This window comes from Gymnoscopelus braueri (assembly GCF_963280865.1).
Source record: "Gymnoscopelus braueri genome assembly, chromosome: 7".
Lineage (NCBI taxonomy): Eukaryota > Metazoa > Chordata > Actinopteri > Myctophiformes > Myctophidae > Gymnoscopelus > Gymnoscopelus braueri.
In genome coordinates, this window is record NC_137608.1 from 32,389,788 (window position 1) to 32,402,562 (window position 12,775).

The 12,775-nt window shown below is 40.4% G+C and overlaps 1 protein-coding gene across 1 annotated transcript; it reads left to right on the forward strand.

Annotated features, from left to right (window-relative positions):
• The first annotated feature begins 3,285 nt into the window (after positions 1-3,285).
• lox (lysyl oxidase) lies at positions 3,286-10,071 on the forward strand. The gene is made up of 7 exons (XM_080434042.1): positions 3,286-3,941; positions 5,788-5,899; positions 6,485-6,616; positions 7,559-7,715; positions 7,906-8,001; positions 9,041-9,156; positions 9,809-10,071. Exons 1-7 carry the CDS (start codon positions 3,386-3,388, stop codon positions 9,813-9,815), a joined length of 1,176 nt encoding a protein of 391 aa, XP_080290168.1. The 5' UTR covers positions 3,286-3,385; the 3' UTR covers positions 9,816-10,071.
• The last annotated feature ends 2,704 nt before the right edge of the window (positions 10,072-12,775 follow it).

The following is a 12,775-nucleotide window of genomic DNA, read 5'->3' on the forward strand; positions in this document are numbered from 1 at the left end:
GTTATAAAAAATGAGCTTTTGTTCGGCCTGATCACGTTTTCCTAGTGGCAGGCAAGTAGTGGCTGGCTGGGGCTGGCAGGGACAGGGTGGTAAAATGTGTACACATGTTATTACCCAGTGGCAGGCAGTCGTAGGGGCTGGCTGAGGCTGGCAGCGCAACATGGGGGTAAAGTGCGTACACATGTTTGTTACCTAGGTGTTGCCAGGCATACAGTACATAGCCTACAGTAGCTTACTCTTCCTGCTACTGATCAGCACCAGCCTGGAATGGGTTCATATCCATGGATACAGTCGTGACACAGTCCATCCAGATAAAGAAATGATTCATATTCTGATTTATGCTTAGGTGACATGGTTTGATTACAACATATCTCTTGTGTTGTTCTATCTCACCTGTGAGAATGACAGGAAAAGACACTGTAGAAAGAAAAAAAAATGCAACATGTCATCAACGAGAAGACCAGGAAGGACAATAAGCTCTGGAAATGATAACCGCCCCCAGGCATCCAGGCTATGAAAGATTGACACCTGTCTGCCTTCCACACGCACGCACGTACGCACGCACGCACGCACGCTCACGCACACGCACACACACACACACACACACACACACACACACACACACACACACACACACACACACACACACACACACACACACACACACACACACACACACAGATCTTTATTATCCTATACATTTTTCTTTACTAACTTCACTATTCATTATTTCTTGTTATTTTTGCTGCTACAAAAGGGAAGAATTTTACTCTTGTGTACTCATAAATAAGATGTAACGATAACAAATACTTGAATCTATAATTTGTGCTTATAGGACATTACCCAGAGGGTCTCTACAGTCATTATTGCACAGGCATGCAACAAACTGACCCACTAGAAAACCCCAAAACATTTTTATCTTTCTTTACTGCCTAATGTTACACTGCTGGATAACGAAAAGTGACAGAGCAGCTAATGGTTAGCAGATGTCCTAATGCCATTGCTTTACCTTAATTAAACAAATGCTGTATCACCACAGCATCATGGGCCACAACCATATAACCTGTACTTTTGGAAACTACTGCATGGCAACAAGAACACAAACAGTATGTGATTATAATATATAATGTATTATATTTTCTTTCTATGCCTTTCACTATGTCATTCACACATTTTATCTCAAACTGACTGTTGACATTCTTGCTTAAGACAGTATTTTTATACAATTTACAATTTAGGTTTTTAGCAGACATGACTTATTCAGAGTGACTTACAAGTGAGTAGTCTATAACATCCAGTATATCTGGTACTGTATAGCATGGTATTGCTATGATTATTTCTGCTATGTCCTGCTTCATAATCAAACATTGGACTGAATGTTGCTTCCTGCATGGGTTTTCAGTCCAATTATACACTTGTGTTGCGTTGACATTCTAGGCCTGGGCAGGATTTCAGTAATTTAGATGAACTGTAACTGTTACACAACTTGCTTGAAGTAACTCATTTGAAAATCTTTTTAAGTGACTTACTGAAATGTAGCTTGTTTGAAGTAGCTAGCAGTATATGTTTAAAAGGAAAGATGAGAAGCACATCTCTCTGTGTGTGTGTGTGTGTGTGTGTGTGTGTGTGTGTGTGTGTGTGTGTGTGTGTGTGTGTGTGTGTGTGTGTGTGTGTGTGTGTGTGTGTGTGTGTGTGTGTGTGTGTGTGTGTGTGTGTGTGTGTGTGTGTGTGCGCGTGTGCGCGTGTGTGCATGCATGTGTGTGTATGTGTTTGTGTGTGAGGTGTGTGAAGTGTGTGTGCATGTGTGAAATGGAACAAGAGCATGCAAAGCATGCATTTTTGTATTAGTGCTCAGAAGTGCATAAATCAATAGACATGCGCACTATAAGCAGCTGATGTGCATATGGGTTAGAGACATTCAGATAAGCAACATGTTTATGTGTGCTTTGTGCCACGTGGGTGGCACAAACTGGAGGAAACCTCTCAGTCGGTAAGTGCCTCAATTCCAGCCTTTTAAAGCATCCTGAGGTCTCAGCAGGGAGACGGGAATATGAAACATGGGGAGCAGGAGGGAACGCATTCCACTCATAAAATAAAACAAAAGCCTGGACTGTCTTTATGACAAGGAGTTTACTGTATACCACTGGGCGAATCCATTTCACTAGTTTTCAACTTAAGAATACTAAAGTCCTTGTTAAATAGAAGGCTGTGTTTTAAGTGTACGTGTTGTAAGGTAGGCCAAGTGTTTGACATGATTGCAGAACTCTGAGAGGACATAACTGGCTGACCACGATACTAACTCTTTCCAATGACAACTAAGCAAACAAGGTAGTGGTCGCTTAAATTGTACGGAGGTTAGAAGCAAAAAGTTGCCAGTTTACATCTGCAGATGGTCCTGGAAAAATCTAAGCTGGGGACATTAGTGAGAACATCTTTCATCTTTCTCAGGGCCTGTGATCCAACAATGATTGCACTGGGCATCCATTGGCAATAAAATAAAATAAAAATAATCAATGATAATGAAAAATAATGATAATAATATTAATAATCATCATTTAACATAATATGGAGAGGGAACAGAAACAAGTCTATGACCCATCTTGTATCACTGCCTATACCATAACAACCCCATATGTACTTTATGTAGACCTATGGCATGCAGTAGATATACCTAGCCTAGACATTGTGTATAGGCCTACTGTAGATTATACCATAACCATCTGAGTTTAAAATGAGAAACCTACTATTGCAAAAGAGATAATTAGCTAGGTCACAACGGGACAGCTGAGTGACCAAAAGAATGTCACAAATTACACCTCCTGCTGTGGAGAAAGGAGCAGCTACTGTACATCTAAAGTGAAAGAAAACAATAGCACAAAGCTTAAACAAAACAAGTTCATTTTTTTTCTGTCATTCTATTCTATTCCATTCTATTCTAAAACTGTCTATTTATAAATTAGCAAGAATTAACTAAATTAGCTGAATTGTCATTAAAGCAAAAGTCAGGTGTGTTGCTCTGGTAAACTTATCTCAGCATGGCTATTTAAATCAAACAAGGGCATGGTCTCAGTTCAATCTGAATAAAATGAATGGTAATGATGGTAAAATTTAAAGTTCGCCTTCACACATTGATAACACTAAATGAAGACTACTCTCACATAACATCATCTGCCCACAGACGCTTGTGTAACTTGGAATCTGTTTAAAAGTGGAACTCCTCCTCTGCCTCCTCTCCACTCTCCATCAGCATGCAGTAGTTAGATGTGGGGACCACTCCAATAGAACCCTTAGTTGTGAAAAGTAGGCCTATGCATTTGGGCAGCAACTGTATAGAACACATTTGCATTATTTGTAGTTTAATTTATTGTTTATCTCACCTTTAGGCATGAAGGGACTGTCATTCGAAGCATTTTTGCTGTCTGTCACACAGTTATGTTTTCTTTGTAGTTTCTTAGACAAGGGTCGTTGTCAGGAGGAGGACGGCCCCCGGACAGGTGCGCTGAGACAGGGCTTAACGTGGCAGCACAACGGTCAGGTTTTCAGCATCCGGAGCGGCGGTTCTCAATACCAGCCGTCAAACCGGAGACATGCCCCGGCCCATCAACGGAACCCCGTCGTCGTCGTCGTCAGCAACAATAACGAGATTAACGACACCTTGCTGGCCGCTCCTTCTCGAGGCTCTCCCAGGCTCCCGGCTAGCAGCGGCGGTGCGCAATTACGCGCCGCACGCCAGCAGCGCGGGAACCGGCCAGCAGCTCCCCGCGCTGAGGATGATTCCGCTGCACCCGTTAGGCGGGAGGACATGATGGTCGGAGATGATCCGTACAACCCCTACAAGTCCTCTAACTATTATCGTTATTACAACTACTACAACTCCTACCACAGACCGAGGCCCGCCGCCAGAGCCAGAGCTGGTGCTGGCACCAGCTATCACCAGGATGGTACGTACGGGGAAATTACATTGTCATATTATTATGAAGTGTAAACGTAGGCTATTATTACCCATAGTTTTCTACCCTCTGGTCCTTTTCCCATGATAAAATGATCAGACTGCTTTTATGGTTGCTGAGTTCACAAGATTTCAAAATCTGTGTATGATTGCATTAATTTTTTTACACTGTGCTGTGTTGTATGTGACTCATAACTCTGAGGCACTGGCAAGATTTTAGGTCGCTGATTGATTGATTGATTGATGTCAAGTCCCATGCATATTGTACATGCATATGGATTAGATGAAATCCTATCAAATTGAGAGTGACAATTTAGGACATGTCAAAAATGCTTTTAGTTACTCACTCCTAATTATTGCTCATGTTGTCCTGCTTGCTCCATACAATAGGGTGCTTGCATGCTTCCAAACACTTTTTAAACAAATCCCAACTGCTATACTGTGAAGTGAAGAATTGACTTAAATATTCAGCCACTAGATGCTGCACTTGTACAACACCTGTAGGTTCCATAGGGTTCTCTATTTCCCCATATTTCCCCATCATCATGACTATAAGACACTGGCAGCAATCATGTCATTTGCAACATTGTAAAAAAGAAAAGAAAAGAAAAATACTTTGGTATTTGGAGGTAAGGCCAAGGATAAGGCCCCACCCCTTCTGTCATATCAGATTGACAGTTCCTTAATAAATGACAACAGAGATGGATAACAATAACAGTACCTTAACCTTGCATTACCATGCAGGCTTTAGACAGTAACTGTGGAAAGCCTGGTTGCTAAATTCTATTTGCTGCTCAGTGCTCTGCTCCAGTCTAGAGCTGCCTACTGTGTCTGGTAATACAGCAACAGACCGGATCAGCAACCAGCAAGACTCTATCATTCTGTTTATAGGCTTTACTTTTGTCATTTCATACAATCTATTAGGCCAAAAGTCCTAAAGCCGACACAGGGGGGAAAAATGAATAAAATAGGGATTTTATTTGATTAACTCTAAAGGGTTTGAATCCTCGGTAGGACATAAAAGTTACACATTGCTTTAATCTAATCTCTTCATCATCATCATTTGGTTTTAAACGGGCAAACAGAGTGCGTGCGGAAAGGTGCTGCAGAAGTTCTTATGACTGCAAGACTGTCTCGAAAACTTGTCTGGATTGCTTGTCTGGATTGCCATGGAATTTACTGTGCACCGTCTTCTGCAAGGGATGAACTCTCTTGATTTTGGTGACCCCATGGCCTTTCCTCTATAGTGCCACCCACAGACCAAAATGTCCACTTACACAAGATATCAAAAAATCTAATGGCCGGATTACCATGAACGCATTCATGCTCCCCAGTGTACTGGTACTGTACTGGTGCCAGAAGTGATGCCATGGCCTTTTCCTCTAGCACCACTATTAGGCCAAAATGTCCACATGCATGCAAGATCTCTCACAATCTAATGGGCAGATTTCATGAAACTTTCTAAGCACATTCATGCTCCTCAGAGGATGAAACCTAACTATTTGAGTGACCCCATATGTCTCTAATGCCACTGTCAGTCAGAAATGTCATCCTTGCATGCAAGATTGCAGGAGGCACCCACTGATTTTGGCGACCCTGTGGCCTTTCCTATTGACTCCTTAATACATTTATTTTTTTCATTTTCTAGCCCCACTAGGGAGAATGAGGATGGCAATGACAGTCAGCTCAAACCACTATGGTCTGGTTGGGTCAGCCTCTGAGTGCCGCTGGTGGAGCTTTTAGACTCTTTTAAGTCGTATTCAATGTTGGATTGGATCCCTTGTTCTCTTTCAACTGCCATGTTGGCTGAAGGATTTGTGTCCTTGTCCTGAGTGTAGGAGGTCTCCCTGACCTGTACCCTGACCCCTACTACGTCCAGATTTCTACATATGTCCAGAGACTCCCCATGTACAACCTGCGCTGTGCTGCAGAGGAGAACTGCCTGGCCAGGTACAGTACACTACTCCACTACACTACTAAAGAATACAATGCAATACTAATGATTTATGAGGTTGCATTTAATATACTATCAGGAGAGCTTTCATTTACATCACACAACAAAAACATATCACATCCTGCCACAGCTTTGCTAATTCTACCCTACACCCTGACTCCACCCACAGGCTTTTTCCTGCACTGTACATAATTACAATTTCATGTGAATTGTGGGAATACATTGTCTTTATTTTATTATTGAACACAAAGCTTCTAGTGGTGACTGCATGATTCATATCTGTACCATTTGGATTGATGACTGAGCACTTTGCATCCATATTAGCGAGCATTCATTTGAATTTAATCTAGGAAGCAAAATTGTGCAATGGGATTTATGATACTTATCAATATGCAGGACCTGATGTAACTATTCCTTGTCAATAACTTGTCCAATAACTCTCCTGCAATCCATTCTTAATTTCCTCTCCTCTCCTCTCCTCTCCTCTCCTCTCCTCTCCTCTCCTCTCCTCTCCTCTCCTCTCCTCTCCTCTCCTCTCCTCTCCTCTCCTCTCCTCTCCTCTCCTCTCTGGTCCTATACAGTTCAGCAGCTTATGCTCAAGACTATGATACCAGGGTCCTGTTGAGGTTTCCTCAGAGAGTGAAGAACCAGGGAACAGCTGACTTCCTCCCCAGTAGACCTCGCTATGCTTGGGAGTGGCACAGCTGCCATCAGTAAGTCACGTTGACTTTATGTTATTGTGCAGTAATACGGCAGTAGTCACACTACATTTTTTTTCCCCCACGGTCTCCTATAACTGGGACTAACATAGTACTAACTATAAGTCACATTTATTGGCTCTGATATATCCATTTTGTGGTGGAGGTTGACCTCTTTCACATTGTAGTTAACTAATTGTACATTTGAACATGGGCTTCCAGGTGACATAGAGGTGAAACACTCGCCCAGTGCCCACCACCACCAGGCTCTCTAATGAATGCAATTGCCGGTTTTGGGTGGGAAGTTAGCAGGGGATTTTTTTCCTTGTCGCTGCTCTAGAGACCTCTACTGGTTGGTTGCCTGGGATACCTGTTCAGCGGGGAGGGGAACTGGGGAAGATACTGCAGACTTTGGTAGAGAAGTCTGCACTCACTCTTGTCTATCTCGCACTTGTCTATCTCGCTCTTGTCTAGAGGAGGAAAATGGTTGTCTACTCCATCCTGAGGCCAGAGACTGGGACTGCAGTACACATGGGGGGAATTGGCAATGACTGAAGTTGTTGGAAAATGAACACATTTGATTTGAGTGACATTAGAGCTGTCACCTCATAGTCATTTGTGATTTGTTATGCTTTTTTCCTATGCTGAATTATTTCTTGCTAAATGATATGCAAATGTAGTGTAAACTCTAGATATATAACCATTTATCTCTATCAATCTGTAGGCCAATAGCCAGTAGGCATTGTGAAATCGACATTAGAATGTTCCGTTCTCACCCTCACCAACCTGAAAAGTCTGATCATTGCCTCATTGTATGTGACAAACAGCTTTATAGATTTGTCAATTAAATCAATCAATCATTAGTTGATACATTTGCATGACTATTAGTTGACTAAGAATTTGTTTAGTCGAAGACAGCCCTAAATGACCATTTCTTATGCTGTTGTTGTTCCTCAGTCACTTCCACAGCATGGATCAATTCAGTCTGTATGAGTTGCTGGATGCAAGCACCCAGACTCGGGTTGCAGAGGGACACAAAGCTAGCTTCTGCTTGGAGGACACGTCCTGCGACCATGGATACCACCGCCGCTACGCCTGCACCTCTCACACACAGGTTTGGATGATACACATGTACAGTATGTAACGAAATCCTGCCAGAAGCCCATAAGCCTAACATCTCTCTTTGGCAGAGAGGATTCCCTACACAGACACATATATCTGATTTGAGGATGTTGTTGTTGTTTTTGTTGATGATAATGATGATGATGATGATGATGATGATGATGATGATTTTTTCTGTCCAGGGTCTGAGTCCTGGTTGCTATGATACCTACAATGCTGATATTGACTGCCAGTGGATTGATATCACCGATGTCTCACCAGGAAAATACATACTCAAGGTCTGATTACATAGGCCCTGTCACAGGGGACAGTCCATACAGTATACTGTACACTTTATTTAACCATGTCATTCCTACTTTGTTGACTGCTGTCCCCCAGGGGTCTATACTTGGTCCCCTCCTACCAAATCTCTTTGCTGAAAATAGCCAATCTACAATCTCACAATGTGGCACGCTGCGACGCATTGTGAGATTGTAGATCTGCAATTTTTCGCAAATATTTGCCTATTTTCGCTGATTTCTCGCCTGTTATGTCATGCCCAGAATAGGACCTATTAACATACCCTAAGCCCTAAAAGCCAAAGTGCAGTGACTACGTTTTTGGACACATTTCTTTATTTGTCTCAAAGGTAAAATTGGCCTTCATGATAGTGAGGGATAAACAGTTGCCTCAAGAACACAGATATAATTCTCCCGTTTTTATGCGAGAACTTCTGGGAACTCAGATTAATATATGATTAGTGCAATGTCATTCATATGCCCATAACCTTTTCGGCTGGCCAATTGAAGCCCTTTTTTATCAGTTTGATTATTTTTGTAGTTACTGCACTTTGGCTTTATAGGGACAGCAAAGTTTGTGGACAAGCTAAGTACAGTATGCTTGTATTCCTATATTGTGACAGGCCCTGTCACAGTGTACAGTCCATACAGTATACTGTACACTTCATCTAACCATGTAGTTCCTATATACTTTGTTGACTGCTGTCCCCCAGGGGTCTATACTTGATGGTCCCATGGTCCCCTACTGTTTTGCCTGCATAACAAATCTCCTCGCTGAAAATAACCAATCTACAATCTAACAATGCACCACGCTGCGACGCATTGTGATAATTTAGATCAGCTATTTTGGGCAAATATTTGCCTCTTTTAGCTGATTGTTCGCCTGTTATGACATGCCCAGAATAGGACCTATTAACGTGCCCCTTGACTAGGAGGAATTATGTAATTTGTGGACAAGCTAATTGTGTTTGTATTCTTATATTGCAAGTCGTAGTCAATACATTTTAATATAAAAAATATTGTGTGTTTGTCTTATCAGTTGACAGTAAACCCAAATCATCAGGTTCCAGAGTCCAACTATAACAACAACGTAGCACGTTGTGATGTACAGTACACTGGCACAGCAGCACACGTCTCTGGCTGCAGTATCACCAGGTAAGACTTGCTTCTCCTCTGTTATAGTCAATCTACATGTATATTACATTTCTGTTTCCTTTCTGCTATGGACAACGAAGGGATGACTGTCAGGGTGGAAGATGACTTTTTTAAAGATTTATTTTTGGGCTTGTATGCCTTATTTGACAGGAAATGGGTAGAGAGAAGGGGAGTGACATGCAGCAAAGGCCGTCGGGATCGGGAGTCGAACCCGCGACGCGCTTTCAGGCTACATGTAGCCTAGGTGCCTGGACCGCTGCGCCAGTAGTCCAGGCCAATGATTTAGATTTTAAATGAAACCAGCATGGGTGCATAGGGCTCCAGAAGTTAAAGCTTTGACTATTACTCCATGCATTCCCTACGCATTTTTGCTCTTGTCTATTTTCCAGAAACAATACTACTACGCACACACTGATACTGAATTCAGTAACACACACATTTTACACAAAGCTGCTCATTGCTCTTGCTAGCTATTGAATGTTGCCTTTGGAACAGCTTTATAAAGCTCACAAGAGCTTGTAGATCAGCTATTTGAGGAAATTATGATGTAGCCTAATGTGAGCCCATTGTTGTAAGTGATTTAGCCTTAGTCTACTGTAACATAATTCTATCTGTCCGTTGCTGATTTAAATGTTTTTCTGTGTTTTCACAGCTCCTGAGTCTGAAAACAACAACTAAACCAATGCAGCGGAGCTGAGGAGAAATTATGCTAAACATGTCAACACTCAAAGGCTGTTTGAGTCACTTTTACAGTAGTTTTGTAATTGCCTGATTTATTTCCGTACATTTTAACAATAGTTTTTAACCACTTAAGCCCATATACTTTGTTGTTCTACGAATTGTGAAAATAGCCAATCTACAAGTTCAAGTGACATCGAGATGCGACGTCTTGTGAACTTGTAGATCTGCAATTTCCCCTCCCACACACTTTTGAACAATTGAACATTCAGGAACATTTGGGAATTTTTGAAGATTTTCTCCTATACTAACATGCCCAAAATATGGACGCCAGGCTAAAAGTGGTTAATACATTAATGTATATAGCTATATATTTACAGATAGCCATGCCTACAGGGAAGAAATAGAAATTAAGGACCGTATGAGAGAGAGAGAGAGAAAGAGGGAGAGAGAGAGAGAGAGAGAGAGAGAGAGAGGGTTAGAGGGGAGTCGAGAAAGGGGAGAAAGAGTGCAGAAATCATACACAGATTAAATGAGCTACAGACATCCCATGAAGAAGCCTCTGTGTATTGTCAGACATATACCGTTTTGATATCTATGTAATGTATGAAAGTGTAGATTTCCAGATTAGGTGAATTTCATGAAGATAAACATGAACAGGTTTCAGATTTAAAATATTTGTTGGGTTGCATTTCACTAATGGTGCTTAATTACAATATATTGGTGTTTACTGTAACCAGTGGTGGAAAGTAACTAAGTACATGTACTCAAGTACTGTACTTAAGTACAATTTTGAGGTATTTGTACTTTACTTGAGTATTTCCAATTTCCAATACTTTTACTTCTACTCCCCTGCATCTCAGAGGCAAATATTGTACTTTTACTCCATTACTATTTTTGACCACTTTAGTTACTAGTTACTTTGTGTAGATTTAGCTTACAAAACATACACACAACTACAGCCCTAAAAACTTTGGCTATTTGAAAAAAACGTGAGCTTGTAGATCTGCTATTTTCAAAGGATTTTTATACATTTCATATACTCTAGAAAACTTGTGAAATGGGACATTCTGCATAATGAGTACTTTTACTTTTGGTACTTTAAGTACATTTTGATGTCAATACCTTTGTTCTTTTACTCAAGTACATTTTGAATTTCGGACTTTTACTTGTAACAGAGTATTTCTATATTGCAGTATTGATACTTTTACGTAAGTTAAAAAAATGAACTTTTTTCCACCACTGACTGTAACATTTCATTATAAGGGTTGTTTTCTATTTTGTGCCATTGTGAACCTAAATCAATTAAGCCTACTGGGAGGAATCACAATGGCCGCAACTTTTATTTAAATTACTAGCTGTAATTTCTCATGAAAACAGGGAGCGTACTGAGAGATATAATGGATTGAAGTCTGAATTATGCTTTGGCGACCCCAAGGACAAATAATTATGTATTTTCAACTGAAAATATGCCTTATTTTTGTTGAGTGATATATTTTGCACAACATTTTGTTGCAGAAGCATAAATCAGGCTTTGGAATGTGGTCGTCAGTCTGTCAGGAGAGATCTGTATATAGTGCAAGATGTATTTTGATGAAGGCCTGTACTTGTGAAGTATAATATCTGCAGAGCATGTATATTGGCTGTCAGGTATCAATAAAGTTTGCTTGAATGTGAATGTGTGTGATTATTATTATTATTATTATGATTATGATTATTATTATTATTATTATTATTATTATTATTATTACTAGGCTATGCGATATGATTGGTTACTAAAATATAAAAATAGAGATAGATAAGGAATAAGAAAGTAATTTTACATGTTAGATCCATTTATGGGTATAAGATGGCAGTCTGCAGTGGTTCTCAAGCTTTTTCGTATCAAGGAACCTATCAACTTTATAGTCATGGAGATTTAATCTCTCAGACATACATTTTGGAATATTTTGTTATTGTTGGATATGATTTAGTCCAAAATTCTGTATTGATGTGGTAGAGATAATAGCCAGGCAAACTATGATCAAAAGTACAATTCTTCTTCATTCTCTAATTGTGTAAACTTCTTGTAAATGAAGTAATGCTGATGTTTAACAATTGGTACTTTATGGGGACCAATTGGAACCCCCTCAAGTACCCCACTGAGATACCATTCATGTCTCACAGTTACATAACAAGGTGTAAATGTTGGCTCATTTGGGGGACCCCCCCCCCCCCCCCACAGCGGATCATCAGTTTCCACCTGGTTGTGTTTTCTGCGTCTTCCTCTGTGACTCCTGCCACCTGCATGTCATCCCTCACCACATCCATGAACCTTCTCTTAAGTGTCAAAAACCAATCAGTGGTTTGTGACTGACCCACAGGCAAAGAACAAACTTTATTAGAGAAATGTTGTTATAAGGCATATGTCTTTATTTCAAGGTCAAGGCAAAAGCCAGCTCCCAGTGAGTAACCAGGTGAGACCCACTGCAGGACAAGAATATACTATATGTGCATAATGTATTACCCCATGATGACTGATACAGGCCTACCTACAGTCAGTGGTGGTAGAAGTACTCAGATATTTTACAATGTTGAAACACACTGTTAAAAGTTAAAGACCGGTAATCAAAATGTACTTGAGTAAAAGTACAAAAGTATTGGTATCAAAATGTACTTAAAGTACCAAAAGTAGAAAGTAGTCATTATGCAGAATGTCCTATTTCACAAGTTTTCAAATGTATAAAATGTATAAAGATCTTTAGAAAATAGCAGATCTACAAGCTCACAATGTGTCGAATTGTGAGCTTTCGGCTATTTTCAAATAGCCAAAGTATATATAAATTATATAGGTCTGAAGTGGTTTTATAATAATAATAAAAATCTACAAAGTAACTAATTAACATTTTCAAATAATTCTAGCGGAGTAAAAGTACAATATTTGCCTCAGAGATGTCATGGA